General features: G+C 42.9%; 1 protein-coding gene across 1 annotated transcript in view; it reads right to left on the reverse strand.

The window, feature by feature from the left end:
• Nucleotides 1-20,760, reverse strand: part of LOC137439910 (nuclear receptor corepressor 1) — a 345,171-nt gene that overhangs the window by 173,444 nt on the left and 150,967 nt on the right. Inside the window, 2 exon segments of the mRNA XM_078768007.1 lie at nucleotides 5,353-5,404; nucleotides 18,906-19,084. Of these exon segments, the coding sequence (XP_078624133.1) occupies nucleotides 5,353-5,404; nucleotides 18,906-19,084 (231 nt within the window).

Below are 20,760 nucleotides of genomic sequence, written 5' to 3' on the forward strand. Positions count from 1 at the left end.
TCAAACGCAGCATGGGAAGCGGCTGCCATAAACGGGAGAAATACGAACACACGGACAGACACCAGTTTGCAATACATAATAGATGACTTCCCTTCCAAGGAACTTCAACACCGAAAGAGACAATTCAGCCAATCAAGCATGCACAGTGGTGGCTAACCTATGACAGTTCTTTTGTATACAGAGACAAGGCTTGTGGAAGAGTGATAACACTGAATGGATCAGGATGCAACAGGGCAAAAGGAACAGTGGAGAGGGGAGGGGGGGGGGAGGGACACCAACAGTGGAGAGGGGAGGGACACCAACAGTGGGAGGGGCAGGGGGGACACCAACAGTGGGAGGGGCAGGGGGGGGACAAACAGTGGGAGGGGCAGGGGGGGGACACCTACAGTGGAGTTGATGGGCAAAAAAAGGCACACGCAATAGTATTGGACAAGCAATGTGGGTGGACAGTATGGATACAGAAAGAAACTTTGTCCCACCCCACCCCTCCTTCCTATACCCCTCCTTTCTCACTACACCTTCCCCTCCAGTCTTCCTCTCTTCCCTACTCTGACCCTCTCTTCCCCACTCTAACCCTCTCTTCCCCACTCTAACCCTCTCTTCCGCACTCTAACCCTCTCTTCCCCACTCTAACCCTCTCTTCCCCACTCTAACCCTCTCTTCCCCACTCTAACCCTCTCTTCCCCACTCTAACCCTCTCTTCCCCACTCTAACCCTCTCTTCCCCACTCTAACCCTCTCTTCCGCACTCTAACCCTCTCTTCCCCACTCTAACCCTCTCTTCCCCACTCTAACCCTCTCTTCCCCACTCTAACCCTCTCTTCCCCACTCTAACCCTCTCTTCCCCCACTCTAAACCACTCTAACCCTCTCTTCCCCACTTTAACCCTCTCTTCCCCACGCTAACCCTCTCTAACCCTCTCTTCCCCACTCTAACCCTCTCTTCCCCCACTCTAACCCTCTCTTCCCCACGCTAACCCTCTCTAACCCTCTCTTCCCCACTCTAACCCTCTCTTCCCCACTCTTCCCCACTCTAACCCTCTCTTCCCCACTCTAACCCTCTCTTCCCCACTGCCCCTATCTCTCCCACGCTCCCCTCACTATATATTCATGCTCTATCCTTTTTAAAGATTGAGCGTCAAACAAGGAAGAAACACACACCATATTTCGTCTTTCATGTAACTCATTACCTGGCCGGTGTTTGAAAACGCCAAACTCCATGACTCAGAGCAGACCTCTAACTCTTAAGCAATGACGTCTGTCTGAGTCCAACGGTAATTAAATTTAAGCTTATTTTGAACCTCTGAGAAATACATTATCAAACATTACTTTTAGGTTACAATGCAAAATGGAGGTTTTTCGTTAATTAAATGGCCGTCTTGCACTGCAACCTTTGTTCAAACATTTTCAGTATAGGCTACTGTTATTAACAACCCTGACATGGCTTGTTCAACTTTATGATAATCCTCATACAACTCACAACTGTCACAGTGCGTCGGGGCTGCCCAAGCAGCTTCCTGAGCAAGGGTTATACTGGGTGGTTTGCCATTGCCTTCCCAGCAGTACTTCAGGCAGGAATTTGGCCAAGGTGACAGACATAGCTCGTCCGCTCTTCACGGAGGACATCGTGGGGATCTTTAACATCCACCAACTAATGCCAGCAGAAGGGACACCCACTTTAATGTACATCTGATGATCGATTGTCATCATCACAGTGATGATTCACCAAGTCTGTGAAACACCGGCTTGACGGTTCATACCTGGGCCGAGATTCAAATCCAGGCTCGGCACCTGAGAGGCGAGTGTGCGTACCTCGAAGCCATCATGCCAGCCCAAGCCCTATTTTAACAGACTGTTAATAAACAAACTGCGATTCCATGTTGTATATATACACTTAAAATGTGCGTCCTTTGGTGCATTTCTTCTGGTTGAATGTTGAGCTTTGCCTGCGTGCAGAGCTTTAAAAAAAACAAAAAACATACACACACACACACACACACACACAACACACACACACACACACACACACACACACACACACACACACACACACACACACACACACACACACACAGCTGCCGGAAACGGGAGACAGCCGAATGCACAAAAGCACGGACAGACACCACACTTCGCATTATACAATTGATTGTGAGCATCCGCATATTGCTTACATACTTTCCGAAATGTTTTATTACTTGTAAATGGTAGGTAGCATTTGTTAATCCCTGCATTTTGAAAACTAACAAACTACTTGTCCAATTTTTTCAGGCATTTGTTTTGCCAAAGTATTATTTTTCCCATTGGGCAGGGTGAATTTATGGTGGCGCTTGTAAAGGGATTAAAATTGAGATGTGTGGGCAGTCTCAGACTAATGGGATACTCGAGCCATTTGTCTTCAAACTGTTGCTCTGAATCATGAGCTCAATTGAGCAAATCAAGAGACCAAATTAACAAATGTAGTTCTATGAAAGAGTACAAAAACATAGATAAACTAGATGGTATTCATAGAATACTTTTGCTGAGAAAAAAATTCACAATGATCGGATACGTGTTGTACTTGTCCAATTATGACGGGATACATGTTGTACTTGTCGAATTATGACGTCATAACGAAGGCACCGATGACATGATCATTATCATATCTTATTCCCGAAGGGGAATATTTGACAATGAGCCATGTTTCAATTTTTTCCATGGAGCGGTTTCGGAGATATAGAGGTGCAACTTTTTTCGATTTTTTTCCAAGATGGCCTCTGTACCACGTCACCTATGACGTTATAATTATCATTAAAAAATTCTACAGGAGGAGCTGCACATATTCTGAAAATTTCGTGTCCATCGGACTAACAGTTGCAGAGGAATTTTTGTTTTTTTCATACTGATCAGATCAAGCGTTGAACTTTCCCCCACTAATTTATACCTAGATTATGCTCAAGAAATTTCATCTTGATCGGATGAAGTTTTGTACTTGTCGAATTATGACGTCATAATTAAGGCACCGATGACATCATCATCAACATATCTTATTTCCCATGGTGAGTACTTGACAATGAGCCATGTTTCAATTTTTTTCTTCCGTTGAACGGTTTGGGAGATATAGAGGTGTAATGTTTTACCAAGATGGCGTCCGTACCACGTGATGACGTCATAATTATGAATAAAAAAATTATACAGGCGGAGGCGCTTCTATGGTAAAATTTCGTGTCAATCGGACCAACGGTTGCCCAGAAAATGATTTTTTTTAATGCAGGCACGTACGGCACACGTACTCAACTGAATGCTTAACTCCGCTTTTCGCTTCGCGAGCACAGGGTAACAAAAAAAAAAAAAAAAAAAGGAATAAACAATTCTGAACAATCAAACCAAAGTTGAGAAAACTCGCATCGATATGCGACAAAGGCAAATTTTGTTTCCACAGTTCAAGATTGCGGTTGGTGCATCGATTGCAAAATCACCAACTTGTCACAGCCCAATCGGGTGCAACAATCGTCCAATTTGCACGTAAAGAGAACCAACGGTCAGGGCGGCCAATAAAGCTCCGATAACTTGCAAATCAGGGCGACTGCTGTTATGCCGCGCCGCAGGAAGCTGTGCACCCTGCAGGACTTCACAATTTACCGGCAGGGCGAAGTCAGAAGTCACCCCACCTCATAGTAAAAGAAATGTTATCTGTCGGTTCGGCAGGATTGAATGAGGATTCTGGGCTGACCGTAAAAGAGAAGCCTCGAGGCAACCCTCGGGAGACTCGGTTTAGGTTTATGTGCTTCACATCGCGATTACGCTTTGCTACTGAGGATTTGATCATTCTTTAGCTGAACATTGCCTTCCATAACAATGGCAAGTGAGAAAGGAGCATGACCGGAATAGCTCATTAACGGCACCACCATGCCGAGGATCCAATGAGAAACAAGTAAGATGGTGGCCGAGTGATAAACGACAAGACCGGCACAGGTAAAAAATATATATAACCACCTTTAGAGGCCATTTTTCCCCGCAAAGCGGGGGTTGGCCTTTTTCGGGAACCGTGGTTGTTGTTGTTTTTTGGTCCCCTTTTTGAAGCAATGTTTTACGGCCGGATGCCCTTCCTGACGCCAACCCTTTTTGCCGCCTTTAACGACAAACAGGGAATTACCAGTGAACTGGTACTCAATTAGCCGACCTCAGAAGGATGACAGGCTGAGTCAACCCCCCTGGCGTTAATTCAGCGATCGACCAGGATTCGAACCCAGGATCCTAGGATCCTAAGCCGGCACCCTAGCCACTAGCCCAGGTGATGGCTTGAAATTCAACCGAAGAAAGCTAAATTAATGATTTGGGTTCTCACCTTCTGGAAATATAATTTGGCCCAAAATAATTTGCAAGTCACTATCGGACGTCCAACAAAAACCCAGCCGGCTCACCAATTATCTCGAGGGATGAGGGTCATGTGGCAGCTACACGTGGCCTACAAGTGGTGCTTGTCCACGCTTAAGAGTCGACTTTTTTGCCCTGAGAGCAACCTGAGTTGGGCACCATAATACAACACCCACGAAAGGGCAGCGCTACCCACATCCTCCTTATTAAATGAACAAGTGGTCTGTGCGAAGGTCCATGTTAAGGCGGAAGAGAAAATAGGATTTCATAAAACTCTTCTTATAACATCCAGTCTCCACTCTTCCATCACTGGTTCTCCCTTCAAGCCGCACTCCAAGCACTGGTGACAATGTGGAAGTTTAAAGGTGACCTCGCTCGCCTCGGCCGTTTTCCTCGTGTCAAAGCACAATTTATCGATCCGATAATGCAACATTCGTGGTAAATGCATCGACCAGCGGCAAACAGTTTTTTTTTTAATGAAAGTGTTTTTCAGAAATTCGAGCATGAGTCACACTCTCATAAAAAGACTCCCTTTGAAAAAATAATTAATTAATTAATTAATTTGTCTGGGTTTTTTTTGTTTTTTTTTGTATACAAGATCGAGCCTCGTGAAAGAGCTAACATCAATCACAAAAAAAGACAAACGGACACATAAAACATACAGTAAAATGGGCGGGAGACAAGATGGGGAGAGAGAGGGAAGCACACAAGTACAACAGCAGAGAACAGAGACATCAGGAGATCTGTGGGAGGGAGAGGGCTTGGGGGGAGGAGGCATGGGAAGGCGGGGGAGGGGGTGGGAGAGGTATAATACACATGGACACTGCTGAAACTTCCAGAAAAGAAAGAAGTCGAGATTTCAAAAAAAAAAAAGAAGTGGATCTGGGGTGAATTAACGGGGATAGAAGAGAATGATAGGAATGATGGAAAATGAACAATGATGAAGCACATTGTGCATTTTAATAACCAGGATGACAAACATCGGTTCAAAATGAAATTACCTTTTGCAGGCAAGCGGCGGTGAGGAAGAAGTTCTTTGGCTGCTGCAAAAACCTGACAAAACAAAAGCCGAAATGACAAAATGACTGCCTGAAAGGTCTGACCCCCAACTGGCTGTTCAAATCAGTGTGATGCTCAATGTTACGAAACAAACTCTCTCTCTCGAAACAAAGGTAAGACTCCCACAATGCACACACACATTGAAAATACAATGAGGAAATGGACAGCCTGTGTTACGGTGATTTGTTCTCAAGAAACAAATTAATGTATAAAATAACTTCCATTTTCACAAGATATTCAAATACACAACAGGAAAAAAAAAAAAAAAAAAACACCTTTAGAGGCCATTTTTCCCCGCAAGTGGGGGTTGGCCTTTTTCGGGGACTGTGGTTGTTGTTTTTTTTTTTTGGTCCCCTTTTTGAAGCAATGTTTTACGGCCGGATGCCCTTCCTGCCGCCAACCCTTTTTGTCGCCTTTTTACGACAAACAGGGAATTACCAGTGAACTGGTACTCAATTAGCCGACCTCGGAAGGATGACAGGCTGAGTCAACCCCCCTGGCGTTAATTCAGCGATCGACCGGGATTCGAACCCAGGATCCTAGGATCCTAAGCTGGCACCCTAGCCGCTAGCCCAACACCAGGCTACACAACAGGAAAGACAACTGCTTTTTAGATTAGACATCAGAAGGCACATTGTACATACATTTAGTGTACAAATATGTCAGAATTTTAAACCCCTCCAGCCACAACATACTGCATGCTTCATACATGTTCCTTACCTTCCTGCTCTAAACCACAACTTGTTCATTCCCATCCTCCCATCTCTCTGGTTTTTCTCAATTTTAATATTTAGCTCACCTGGAATTTAGTCCGGTGTGCTTATGCGATCTTGCAGGGTCCTTAGGTCAGTCAGTCAGTCAGTCCATCATTCATTATCGTTTGACCCAAACACAAGATTCTGATTAAACTTGGCCACAAGTTTCATATCTGATGCCCAGCGAAGGTATATACACCGCATCAAAATCTGCACTCATTAGGGGGTCTACTTGTGGGGGAGGAAGGGGGGATTGACACCCACCCCCAACCCGACCCCCCCCCCCCCCTAAAAAATTTGCTCTTTTCTCTGAAACTACAAACACGTTTTTGATGAAACATAATCACAACTTTAATCACACATGTACCAAAGTGTTTTCACGGCATTAAAAACTCTGGGTCAAATGGGGTCAAGCAGGTGGTTTGACACCCCTCTTCCTCCCACCTCCCGACCCCAAAATAGGTATTTTCTCTCTCCTCCAAAACTACCAATATGATTTTGAAGAAACTTATCCACAATCTTCATCACCCACAATGGACTAAAGTTTGTTCACCGAATTAACAAAAACTAGGGCATGCCCGTACTATATACAGTGAACCCTCGTTTATCGCGGGGGTTACGTTCCAGAACCCCCCGCGATAAACGAAAATCCGCGAAGTAGCGACCATTTTTTTTTTTTTTTTTTATATATATTTTAAAGCATTATGAACTCCCCACACTCTTATTAACCTTTCCCATACTCTTATAAACACTTCCTATACTCTTAAACACTTTTTACACTCTTAAACATACGTAATTTTAACAACATATAAAATTCTAATGGGTACTCACCATTGAAGATACTGTAGCTATCCATGGGTTCCCCAAGCAAGACCAGCATCAGAATCTCCTTGCTCCAGCCGGTGACGTCACCGGCGGGGATTCCCGGCGCGAGAGTGGCTGGTCACGTGACCGCTAAAGCATGCCGCGCTTTGCGGGTATAATCAGCTACACCTGTTGATCACGTGACCACCGATTCACCGAAGCACGCCACGCTTGAGAGGCGTGGCTTTCGGTTTCTGGTTGTGCTTTATAATGCAGCCCGATAAATGGGCTTTTCAGTGTTCCCGAGTTGGTTTTGAGAATAAATATCTTCTCGGACGAGTTTGTGTCTTGCCCGTCATTTCGTCCGTATCAAGCAAGAGCCCCGGCTCTTCAATACTACAACTTGCGTGATGAAGATGATGATGATGACGATGATGAATGTACTGGCGTTTTCCATACGCACGACTCTTTGTCTACCCTTCTACTGTACACTATGTACAGTATTTTATTTCTTGTAATATGTTTTAAATACTGTATTTTTCTTATTTCTTTACGTTTTTTAATTTTTTAGGCTAGAAAATGCTTATTTTACCACAAAAATATTTAAAATAATAGTATATAAAAATACATTTATACCGCAAAATCCCGCGATATCGCGAAAAATCCGCGATATAATTTTACATATACTAGCGAGAAAAAACCGCGATGTACCGAATCCGCGAAAAGTGAACCGCGATATAGCGAGGGATGACTGTATATATCTAAAATTATATCCCCCCCCTATTTACATGAAATGGTTTGGTCCAAAGCGAACGGCTTGCGAGTGGTGACAATCCCCCCCCTCTATTTACATGCAATGGTTCGGTCCAAAGCGAACGGCTTCCGGAGTTTGGTAAAGAAATCGCCATCGCGTACACAAACGCGCAGGAAAGCGAATGAATCGCAAATTCGTTTTTATTAGTTGTAAAACATAATGCCCAATTATTCAATTAGCGCCAACGTATTTTGGCTGTTTGCAATTTAATCGCAAGGCAAAGTAGAAAGAGAAGAGGGAAAAAAAGAAAAGCCTTGCCTTGCTGCAAACAGCTGCTGCAAACAACAACAACAGGGAAGGCTGCACTGTCCGGAAGTTGGCATATCGCAGTTACGATTATTTTAGTGTTAATGGCCAATTATTCAATTAGCGCCAACGTATTTTGGCTGTTTGCAATTTAATCGCAAGGAAAAGTAGAAAGAGAAGAGGGAAAAAAAGAAAAGCCTTGCATTAACGCATTAACGCTTGCATTGCATTAACGGTTCGGCACACGTGATAGCTCGCTGCTCTCTGATTGGTTGAAGCGTTTTTTGGACATAGCTCGGTAGGTACTTGTCCGATTAATTTCAAACCTTGAAAAGGCACATCCTCGGGTCCCCAGCAATATACCTGGCAAGTTTAAAGTATATCGGACCCGTGGTTGTCGAGAAACAGCGGTCACAGACACACAGACACACAGACAGACACACAGAGATTACTGGAATTATAGATAGATTACTGTCAAAAGGAAGTCTTAAGCCCCCAAAATCGGTATGAGATTTCTTCTCTGAAACTACACACGCAATTTCAATGGAACTTCACCATAACCTTCATCACCCGTGATAAACTAAAGTTTTGACACCCAGACAGTGACACATACACAAACACACAGTGACACCCAGACAGTGACACACACACACACAGTGACACCCACACAAACACACACAATGACACACACACACACATACACAAAGTGACACACACAGTGACACACAAACACACAAACACACACAGTGACACACACACACACACACAGACACACACACAAATACACAATGACACACACACACACCAAAACACACAAACACACAGTGACACACACACACACACACACACACACACACACACACACACACACACACACACACACACACACACACACATAGTGACACACACACAGTGACACACACACAGTGACACACACACAGTGACACACACACAGTGACACACACACAGTGACACACACACACACACACACACACACACACACACACACACACACACACACACACACACACACACACACACACACACACACACACACAACAAACACAAACATTGTTCATAGTAAAGAAAAACATATCCTCATCTTATCTAGAACATACGGTGATGGTTAACTCCAGGTGCAAGTCCATTCATGAATGCATTTCGCTCTGCATAAAATTAATTACAACAAGTACAGATACATTGAGAGTACACCGCCCCCATGCCAAATAATTAAATATCCTACAGCGCAGCATTGCCGGGCCGCCTCCGGTGCCCGGCAATACCACAGTGGAGCTCATAGAGGCTGCATTGGGAGGGAGAGGTGTACAATAATTGATTGATTAATTGTATAATTAAAATCAATAAAAGATTTTCACAAAATATTTTCTTAATCAATTGGCTAATAGCATAACTAAATCACGAGTGCTTCATCCGAAGATGTATCTTTTAGAAATTTAATTAAATAAGTCATTAATAAAAAATTAAATAATTACTTGATTAATCAATAAATAAATTAATCAATTAATCAATAAATAATTAATCGATTAAATGATTAATCAATAAATCAAAAATATCCTTGATAGCCACATCACTTGGTCACTGTCATGTCCAAATATTAGCTTCCCAGCTCAAAAGGTGCCTGAGATATTGGCCAAATGAGAAAGAAAATAAATAAATGATTAATAATGAAAATAAATAAATAATAATCATTAAAAAATTAAATTATTAATCAATTCGGTCAGAGATCATATAAACCACCACCATTTCATCAGAATCTGTAACTCTTTTTTTTTTTTTTTAAGTAATTAATCGATTAATTTATTAATTGATTAATCAATAAATCAAAAATATCCTTGATAGCCACATCACTTGGTCAATGTCCAAATATTAGCTTCCGAGCTCAAAAGGTGCCTGAGATATTGGCCAAATGAGAAAGAAAATAAATAAATGATTAATAATGAAAATAAATAAATAATAAATCATTGAAAAATTAAATTATTAATCAATTCGGTCATATAACACATAAACCACCACCATTTCATCAGAATCTGTAAATTAAAAAAAACAAAAAAACATTTGTCATTAATCGAATAATTAAATAATTAATCGATTAATTGATTAATTAATAAATCAAAAATAGCCTTTGCAGCCAAATCACCTGGTCATTGGCATGTCCAAATATCAGCTTCCTAACTCAAAAGGTGCCTGAGTTAATGGTCAGAAGAGAAAGGAAATTTAATTAATTAAATAAGGACTTAATTAATCGCTAATAATTAAATAACTCTCCAAATAATTGATTAACCAAAAAACAAAAAATACAGTTTTTGACAAAGGACTTGCTCACTATTGTGCCGAAATTTCAGCTTCCGAGCTCAAAGGATGGCTGAGATATCGCCCGGACAACCAAGAAAACAAACAAACAAGAAAACAAGAAAACAACCAGAGTGAAAACTGTGTACTCCCTTTCAGCGTGCGTCACTGCCGAGCCCCCTTCGGTGCCCGGCAATGACGATTTGCAATGCCTGGAGATGGCATAGGAAAGGTGCGGTGTACAACAAGTACAGATACATTCAAAGTACACCGCCCCCATGCCAAAAAATTAAATATCCTACAGCGCGGCATTGCCGGGGTGCCTCCGGCGCCCGGCAATACCGCAGTGCAGCTCATTGAGGCTGTGTTGAGAGGGAGAGGTGTACACTAATTGATTGATTAATTGTATAATTAAAATCAAAAAAAGATTATCACAAAATATTTTCTTAATCAATTGGCTAATCGCATAACTAAACCACTAGTGCTTCATCCGAAGATGTATCTTTTAGAAATTTAATGAAATAAGTCATTAATAAAAAATTAAATAGTTAATTGATTATCAATAAATAATTAATCGATTAAATGATTTATCAATAAAACAAAAATATCCTTGATAAACCACCACCATTTCATCCGAATCTGTAACTTAAAAAATTAATTAATTAGGTCATTCATCGAATAATTAAATAATTAATCGATTAAATGATTAATCAATAAATCAAAAATATCCTTGATAGCCACATCACTTGCTCACTGTCATGTCCAAATATTAGCTTCCCAGCTCAAAAGGTGCCTGAGATATTGGCCAAATGAGAAAGAAAATAAATAAATTATTAATAATGAAAATAAATAAATAATAATCATTAAAAAATTAAATTATTAATCAATTCGGTCACAGAACACAAAAACGACCACCATTTCATCAGAATCTGTAACTGAAAAAAAAAAAAAAATTAGTCATTAATCGAATAATTAAATAATTAATCGATTAATTGATTAATTGATCAATTAATAAATCAAAAATAGCCTTTGCAGCCAAATCACCTGGTCATTGGCATGTCCAAATATCAGCTTCCTAACTCAAAAGGTGCCTGAGTTAATGGTCAGAAGAGAAAGGAAATTTGATTAATTAAATAAGTACTTAATTAATCGCTAATAATTAAATAACTCCTCAATTAATTGATTAATCAAAAAACAAAAAATACCGTTTTTGACAAAGGACTTGCTCACTATTGTGCCTAAATTTCAGCTTCCCAGCTCAAAGGATGGCTGAGATATCGCCCGGAAAAACAAACAAACAAACAAACAAACAAGAAAGAAAGAAAGAAAACAAACAGAGTGAAACTAAGTACTGTACTCCCTTTCAGCGTGCGTCACTGCCGAGCCCCCTTCGGTGCCGGCAATGACGATTTGCAATGCCTGGAGATGGCATAGGAAAGGTGCGGTGTACAACAAGTACAGATACATTCAAAGTACACCGCCCCCATGCCAAATAATTAAATATCCTACAGCACGGCATTGCCGGGGCGCCTCAGGCGCCTGGCATTACCGCAGTGCAGCTCACAGAGGCTGCATTGCGAGGGAGAGGTGTACGCTAATTGATTGATTAATTGTATAATTAAAATCAATAAAAGATTATCACAAAATATTTTCTTAACCAATTGGCTAATAGCATAACTAAACCACTAGTGCTTCATCTGAAGATGTATCGTTTAGAAATTTAATCAAATAAGTCATTAATAATGACGTCATCTCTGGACATGCTGCTACTGCTTTCTCAGCAATGGATGGAGGTCCTCAATGCCAAATAGGAAATTAGAGCCGTCTCCCTTGACATATCACGTGCCTTCGATACGGTCTGGCACCCCGCTCTGCTCACCAAACTCTCCTCTGTTGGTATCCATGGAAATCTCCACGCATGGCTGGCGGACTTCCTCTCTAGGCGTAGTCAACGTGTGGCCCTGAATGGGTTTCTCTCATCTCCTCTTCCTGTTCAGGCTGGAGTTCCCCAAGACAGTGTTCTGGGCCCTGTGCTTTTTCTGGTCTTCATCAATGATCTCTCCGACTCTCTTGAAAATCCTCTCTATCTCTTTGCTGATGACTCTACTCTCTGTCGCTCCATTCTTCATCCCTCAGATCGGCAGTCTGCAGCCTCCTCACTCTCTGCAGACCTGGAAAAAATAACAGACTGGGCAAACAAGTGGAACATGTCTTTCAATCCTGACAAATCTCACACTCTTACGATGTCTCTCCGAAAAGACCGACTGGACAACCCTCCCATCTACTTTCTGAATAATCCTCTCCAAGAAGTTCTGTCACTCAAACTTTTGGGTCTCACTATCTGCCATGATCTTTCCTGGGAAAACCACATTTCAAATCTGGCCTCCAAAGCCAGTCGCCGACTGGGCATCCTCCGTCGTTCGAAGTCCTTCCTTGGCACACCTGAGCTCCTCACCACGTACAAGGCTTTCATCCGCAGCTCAATGGAATACTGCTCTCCGCTCTGGGCTGGTGCTCCTGCCTCACACCTAGCTCGTCTTCACGCTGTTGAAAGCAAAGCATTCAGAATCATTGGAATCTCCCGCGATGAAGCTAACTCCAAGGGCCTCTCACTCACTCACCGCAGGCAGGTTGGTGGTCTTTCCGTCTTCTACCGACTCCTCTCTGGCCTTGCCCCCCCCCAGCTCTCTCTGGGCTCTGTCCCGCAAATATTCCTACAGGTCGCACAAGATCTGCCTGCAACCCTCTTATGGTTAAACTGCCAAAATCAAGACTCTCTGCTCACCTTCACTCCTTCATTCCTCTTTTCTCCCGCCTCTGGAACAAACTCCCTCACTCTCTTCAATCCCACTCCACCCTCCAGGTCTTTAAAACAGCTGTTCACCACCATCTCTTATCTTCCCCCATCCAAAACCTTGATCTTTTCTATCCCCGATAATTTCACCCCAATTCCACTTTTTGAAATACCAACTTCTGTCCTGGAAGTCCTTGGTGTCCTTGTGTTTTATACTTCTCCCACCCCCCCCCCCCCCCCTTCCCACGCCTCCTCCCCCCAAGCCCTCTCCCTCCCACACATCTCCCTGCTCTTAAATGTTGTGTGCTCTCACGTGTTTGCGTGCTTCCCATTCTCTTGTCTTCCGCTCCCTCTTTTTGTATATTCTGTTTGTCTGGTTGATTTGTTTGTGAAGTAAATGTCAGCTCTTTCACGAGCCTCGATTCAGTATACAAAAAAAAAAATTGTTTTTTTTTATTGATTAATCAATAAATAATTAATCAATTAATCAATAAATATAATTAATCGATTAAATGATTAATCAATAAATCAAAAATATCCTTGATAGCCACATCACTTGGTCACTCATGTCCAAATATTAGCTTCCCAGCTCAAAAGGTTCCTGAGATATTGGCCAAATGAGAAAGAAAATAAATAAATGATTAATAATGAAAATAAATAAATAATAATCATGAAAAAATTATATTATTAATCAATTCGGTCACAGAACACATAAACCACCACCATTTCATCAGAATCTGTAACTGAAATTTTTTTTTTTTTTAGTAATTAATCGAATAATTAAATAATTAATTGATTAATTGATTAATTAATAAATCAAAAATAGCCTTTGCAGCCAAATCACTTGGTCATTGGCATGTCCAAATATCAGCTTCATAACTCAAAAGGTGCCTGAGTTAATGGTCAGAAGAGAAAGGAAATTTGATTAATTAAATAAGTACTTAATTGAATGAATGAATGAATGAATGATCGTTTTTTTTAAGGCCATTTTCCCCGCTAGAGCAGGGTTTAGCCTTGCGGGCCCCATGACAATCATGGTTCCCTGTTTGAGGCAATGTTTTTATGGCCGGATGCCCTTCCTGGCGCCAACCCTTAGTCGCCTCTTACGATGCGCAGGGATACGGTGTACCTATTCTAAACCGGGGTACACACCGGGATCATTCATCCCAGCAAGCTGGTACGCAAATTTGCCGACCTCGGAAGGATGACAGGCTGAGTCAACCCCCCTGGTGTTAATTTAGCGATTGGCTGGGATTCGAACCCAGGATCCTAGGATCCCAAGCCGGCACCCTAACCGCTAAGCCAACACCAGGCTTAAATAAGTACTTAATTAATCGCTAATAATTAAATAAGTCCTCAATTAATTGATTAATCAAAAAAAATACCGTTTTTGACAAAGGACTTGCTCACTATTGTGCCGAAATTTCAGCTTCCTAGCTCAAAGGATGGCTGAGATATCGCCCGGACAAACAAGCAAGAAAGAAAACAAGAAAACAAGAAAACAAACAACCAGAGTGAAAACTGAGTGCTCCCTTTCAGCGTGCGTCACTGCCGAGCCCCCTTCGGTGGGGGCTAACCTAACTAACCTAACCCTAACCCTCACGTTTTGCAATGCCTGGAGATGGCATAGGAAAGGTGCGGTGTACAACAAACAAACAAACAAACAAACAAACAAACAACCAGAGTGAAAACTGATGCTGCACAGGCCTGGTTGCTAATAATGAGGAGACCCCCAATAACCCCACCCACAGAGCACGTGTGGTCGCCCAATGGGTTGATGAGCCTGACACTAATGTTATCCATATGTCATGGCGTTCTCAGTCACCAGATCTGAACCCAATCGAGCATTTATGGGATATTCTAGAATCAACCCATTTATGGGTTATTCTGGGATGACGAGACAGAGTTTTTTTTCCAACTCCATCAAACAGGTGTGAGTTGATTGACGTTCTCATGGAAGAATGGTGCCGCATCCCCCATGCAGAATTCCAGGCACTGGTGGACTCTATGCCATGGAGCATACAGGCCGTATGTGGTGACTCAATGTACTATTAAGTGACTTTACATTGGTGTTCCCAATTTTTTTGTCGACTACCTGTATATCTTTTTTAACCAGAGGCATAATTATGCTACTCAAAAACATGGCTCGAAAATCACGTGGTTCTTTTGTTGTTGTTGTTGTTGTTATTTAGCAATCTTGTTTATAAAAAATGAAAACCCTCCACACTCCGCACGCTTTAGCTCAAATAATCTCCTCAATTCAAATTTAAAATGTCTGCACTTCACAACCCAGGACACAATGGGATGACCCAAAGCAACCCCAAAATGTGCAGAGTGCCACATTAATGCTACCCCTGCTGTCATAGTAGCAAATAAATCTCTTCATCAAGCTTTCATGCTCACAGGAAAATTTAACTGCATTACAAATCGGCAAAAGCATTCAAATAACACGAATTATTAGTGAACTCATTCTTCAACCAGGATGCCATTATCTTTGATGCACACCCTGCCGCTCTGTTAGCACGTCGTGGAGCAATGGTGCCAGATCCGTCGTGACTGTGATGTAGTAGTAAAGCAAAGAAATTACAACCTGGCAGGTATAATGTTCCCAAGTCACACGCGCGCGTGCACACACACAGTACATAAATAAATTGGCCTATAGTGCTCGTGCACGTGCTGTGCTCGGCCGTGTGTGTACTCGCAATACTGTTATCCATCCATCTATCCACGTCTCTATCTATCCATCCATCCTCAGAGTTCCTGCTGCTCGCTCTGTCCACTCGGCCTGCTCAGCGCCGGCTCGACCACACGCCGGCAGCCGACCCTGTTAAAACGTTCCCGGGAACAGCAGGTTGGGTCGACATTAAGGGTGGAATGCACGACGCGAGAGGAATCGTGGCATCCATCAAACGGAGGATGTGGGGGGTGGGGGGGGAGCAGAGGGGGGGAGAAGGACAAACATGTGATGCGGCAGTACATAGAGGGGGATGGGAGAAAAAGAGTGATGGAGTTTGGGCGGAAAGCACAAACAGAGAAGGAAAGAGGAACACAGCGTAGGATGAATAGCATTGCAGCTAATGATAACATCAAAGCAGAACCGGACGGCTGCGACCGGATGATTCGCAACAGCGTGGATCCAACACCTGACCTCCGTCGCGCAACGGGTGGCTCGTGGAACTCCCCGTGACCCCGTTTTATGACCCCAATAGGTTGTGTTGCCACCGATGCTCCATATCTCCACCGTTTGGTGGGGTCGCAGAGTCAAAAACCAGCCGACACGACTGCTTGGAGAATAATTAATCATCATTGCTCCGTTCCTCACCTCCTCCCTCACCTCTCTGCTCTCACCCCCTATTCATTGCTTTTCCTGCTTTCAAATCACCCCTCCTCTGACCATCCTGGAACCCAAACCCCACCCTTACTTAACAGCCTGGAAAACTACCTCCCACCACTACTTTTGCTCAAATCCCATTCTCTATTGCTTCCTATATCTCTCCAGTTTGTCTTTTCCCATTAAAGGGATTTTCCTAAATTTTTGAGAGAAAAACAGTAAATAACATGCTACGAACACTCATGTGGCTGGGGTTTTGGAGTTAGGATGATAACAGAAGGGGGTAAATTAATACATCAATAAGTATACATACACTACATGACCAAAAGTATGCGGACACCCCTTCTAATTAGTGGATTCGGCTGTTTCAGCCACACCCATTGCTGACAGGTATATATAATCAAGCACACAGCCATGCAATCTCCATCGACAAACACTGGCAGCAGAATGGCCCGTATTGAAGAGCTGAGTGACTTTAAACGTGGCACCGCCATAGGATGCCACCTTTCCAACAAGTCAGTTCATCAATTTCTGCCCTGCTAAAGCTGCCCCGGTCAATTGTAAGTGCTGTTATTTTGAAGTGGCAACATCTAGGAGCATCAACAGCTCAGTTGCGAAGTGGTAGGCCACACAAGCTCACAGAATGGAACAGCCGATTGCTGAAGCATGTAGCGTGTAAAAATCGTCTGTCCTCGGTTGCAACACTCACTACCGAGTTCCAAACTGCCTCGGGAAGCAATGTCAGCACAGCAACTGTTCGTCGGGAGCTTCACGAAATGGGTTTCCATGGCCGAGCAGCCGCACACAAGCCTAAGATCACCATGCGCAATGTCAAGCATTGGCTGGAGTGGTGTAAAGCTCACCACCATTGGACTCTGATGCAGTGGAGACGCGTTCTCTGGAGTTATGAATCACGTTTCACCATCTGGCAGTCCGACGGACGAATCTGGGTTTGACGGATGACAGAACGCTACCTGCCCGAATGCATAGTGTCAACTGTAAAGTTTGGTGGAGGAGGAATAATGGTCTCGGGCTGTTTTTCATGGTTCAGGCTAGGCCCCTTAGTTCCAGTGAAGGGAAATCTTAATGCTACAGCATACAATGACATTCTAGACAATTGTGTGTTTCCAACTTAATGGCAACAGTTTGGGGAAGGCCCTTTCCTGTTTCAGCATGACAATGCCCCCATGCACAAAGCAAAGTCCATAAAAAATGGTTTGTCGAGATCGGTGTGGACTAACTTGACTGGCCTGCACAGAGCCCTGACCTTAACCGCATCAAACACCTTTGGGATGAATTGGAATGCCGACAGTGAGCCAGGCCTAATCACCCAACGTCAGTGCCCGACCTCATTAATGGTCTTGTGGCTGAATGGAAGCAAATCCCCACAGCAAAGTTCTAACATCTAGTGGAAAACCTTCCCAGAAGAATGGCTGTTATAGCAGCAAATGGGGGACCAACTCCATATTAATCCCCATGCTTTTGGAATGAGATGCTCGATGTTCGTGTGTCCACATACTTTTAGTCACGTAGTGCATCTCCATACTCTTTACAGAGTGTCGGTGCCACTGAAGCAGCCTCCTGAGCAAGAGTTATACTGAGTGGGTTGCCATTGCCTTCCCAGGAGTATTTAGGGCAGGAATTTGTAACTTGCTCAAAGTGCCGGCAATAGCTCGCCTACTCTATGTGAAGGGCATCGTGGGGTCTATAACGCCCACAAACTAATGCCGGAAGACGGGACACCCTTTTAAGTCCATCCGAGGGAGAGCACACACACTGATGAATCACCTTGCCTGTAAAACAACAGGATGACAGTTTATAGCTGGGTCGGGATTCAAACCCAGGCTAGACGGCTTCGAGGTGAGTGTGCATACCTCTCAGCCATGTGCTAGCCCAATGACACCATTATTCTTCATTACCCTTTCATCAAAATACCCTTTTAAATCCTCCAGATTTGTTGTTCGAGCTTTCAATGTGCTCATTCCCCCCAAATGGATCCACCTCACATCCTTCCAACTGTTAAGAAGTTGTACAAAGTCGACATCAAATGGTGCTTGCCTGTATTTCAGGAAACCATTCTGGCAATGCTTCCATCTGTAAACAGTTGGTGGAATATTACCTGGGATAATAAATGAGCCCAAAACCTTATCAGCTAACACCCCGATGGCGAAACGAATCGACACGAAACCACAGCTTGCCACAAGTGATAGAAAATTTGCCACAAGTGATAGAAAATGTATGGGATGGGTGCCAATTTACAAATATAATCAATGCACACTGGAGTTCCTGCCCATAAACATACATAATTCATGCATTACCAGCAAAGCCTTATTGTTCAAGGCAGATATGACCTCCCATAACCAGAAATCGACATAATTAAAAATAAAAAAATTAACTTAGAGGTCACACGCTGCACAATAGACACAGGTACGGTGGCTCACCTTTCCCGGAAGGTTTCCTTGTCCCTTTCGCTCCAGTTTGCCGCCACCTGGCACTCACGATACAGGCGCACGGGGTCGGCCACGAAGCCATTGTTGTCGATGAAGCGGACATGTTTCTGATCGGCGTCTAGGAGTTGCGGAGCCTCCGCGGCGACGTCTCGCATCGCTCGCTCACTACCCTGAAGAGAGAGCACATGAAAAGCACCTTTTCACATCACGTTTTGCTCACTCAAACAAATCAAACGCGCGTGCAGAAGTATCGCACCGCTCACTCTGACTGTACAAGCTCATGAATAACTTCCCCATCAGTACCCCTGATAAATTCAGTTAAATTCAAGTTAAATTCAGTCCATGTGTTTTTACCTCTCCCACCTTCCCATGCCTCCTCCCCTCCCCCCAAGCCCTCTCCCTCCCACAGATCTCCCAATGTCCCAGCTCTCAAATGTTGTACTTGTGTGCTTCCCCCTCTCTCCCCATATTGTCTCCCGCTCCCTTTATTTTGTCTTATGCGTCCGTTTTTTTTTTTTTGGCATTAATGTTAGCTCTTACACAAGCCTCGATCTTGTATACAAAAAAAAAAAAGAATTCCACGGTGCTGACAACCGATCACCTACCAACCGACCATAGAGCACCATCCCGCAGTGGTGCAGTAGTACTTGTACCTTTCTACCTCCATCAATAATTTGATGAAATACGCTGAGAAGCACATTACCAAAAGTAGAGCAACGTTCGGCAGTGCAACTTTACACTTACTGTATCCAGGGCCGGTGAAGGGGTAAGTGGGCCACTCCGAACTATTGAAAATGCATATTGTGCATCAGTATGAATAAAACTTCTGCATTTATATTTATAGATTTATTTTGCATGAAAAAGGCGAATCTGATGCTTTTTGTGTATTTCATGGTTTAAAAGTTTATGGTTTAAAAGTTTCATGGTTTATTGAAAACAAGATTCATGGTTTAAAAGTCAGACCACACTAGGATAAAGGCTATTCCTGAAACGGTTGGTGGATGTTTACATCCGCACCAAAACTTTTCACCCTTGTCTGTCTGTTTGTTACTTGCTAGTTTATTGGTTAGTATATTGGAATACTGTTAGTATATTGGTCTTCTGTGCTATTCTGTCTGTTTGTCTGTTTGTCTGTCTGTCTATCTGTCTATCTGTCTATCTGTCTGTATGTCTGTCTGTATGTCTGTATGTCTATATGTCTATATGTCAGTCACGTACAGGTCACAATTTTCAACCCATCTTCACAAAACTTCACCAAATCGTAGCGTTGGTCATAAGCAAGAAGCCTATTCTTTTTGGGGTCAAAAGGTCAATAGGTCAACATAGGCCAAGGGTCACCAACTGTCAAATTTCTAAAATCCTCAATTTTCATCTGATTGACTTAAAATTTTAAGAGGATGTGCATATCTGGACACTAAATTCAACCACCAAGTATTTTCGAGGTCAACATAGAGAAAAGGTCAACGAAGGTCAAATTTCTAACATCCTCAATTTTCATCTGATTGCTTTGAAATTTTAAGAGGATTTGCATACCAGGTCACTGAATTCAACCACCAAGTATTTTTGAGGTCATCATAGGCCAACAACATATTTTAGGGATTTTGCAAGTATTGTGCTATGCGCGACATATTTATTGTTAGTTTGTTTGTGAACAGGATATCTCAAAAAGCAGGCAAACTGTGCTCGACTCTCAGTGACTTCAGGGCAACTTGGCATGGGCAGCAAATCACGACCTATACAAACGTTTTACTGCTTACATACCACGAGCTGAGAAATAGAACAACTTGGGAAAAGTGCCAGGGGTATAGAAAAGGCCCCTTTATATGGTATTTGCCACATGGCAAAC

Source organism: Myxine glutinosa, chromosome 14 (assembly GCF_964187855.1).
Source record: "Myxine glutinosa chromosome 14, kmMyxGlut1.1, whole genome shotgun sequence".
NCBI lineage: Eukaryota > Metazoa > Chordata > Myxini > Myxiniformes > Myxinidae > Myxine > Myxine glutinosa.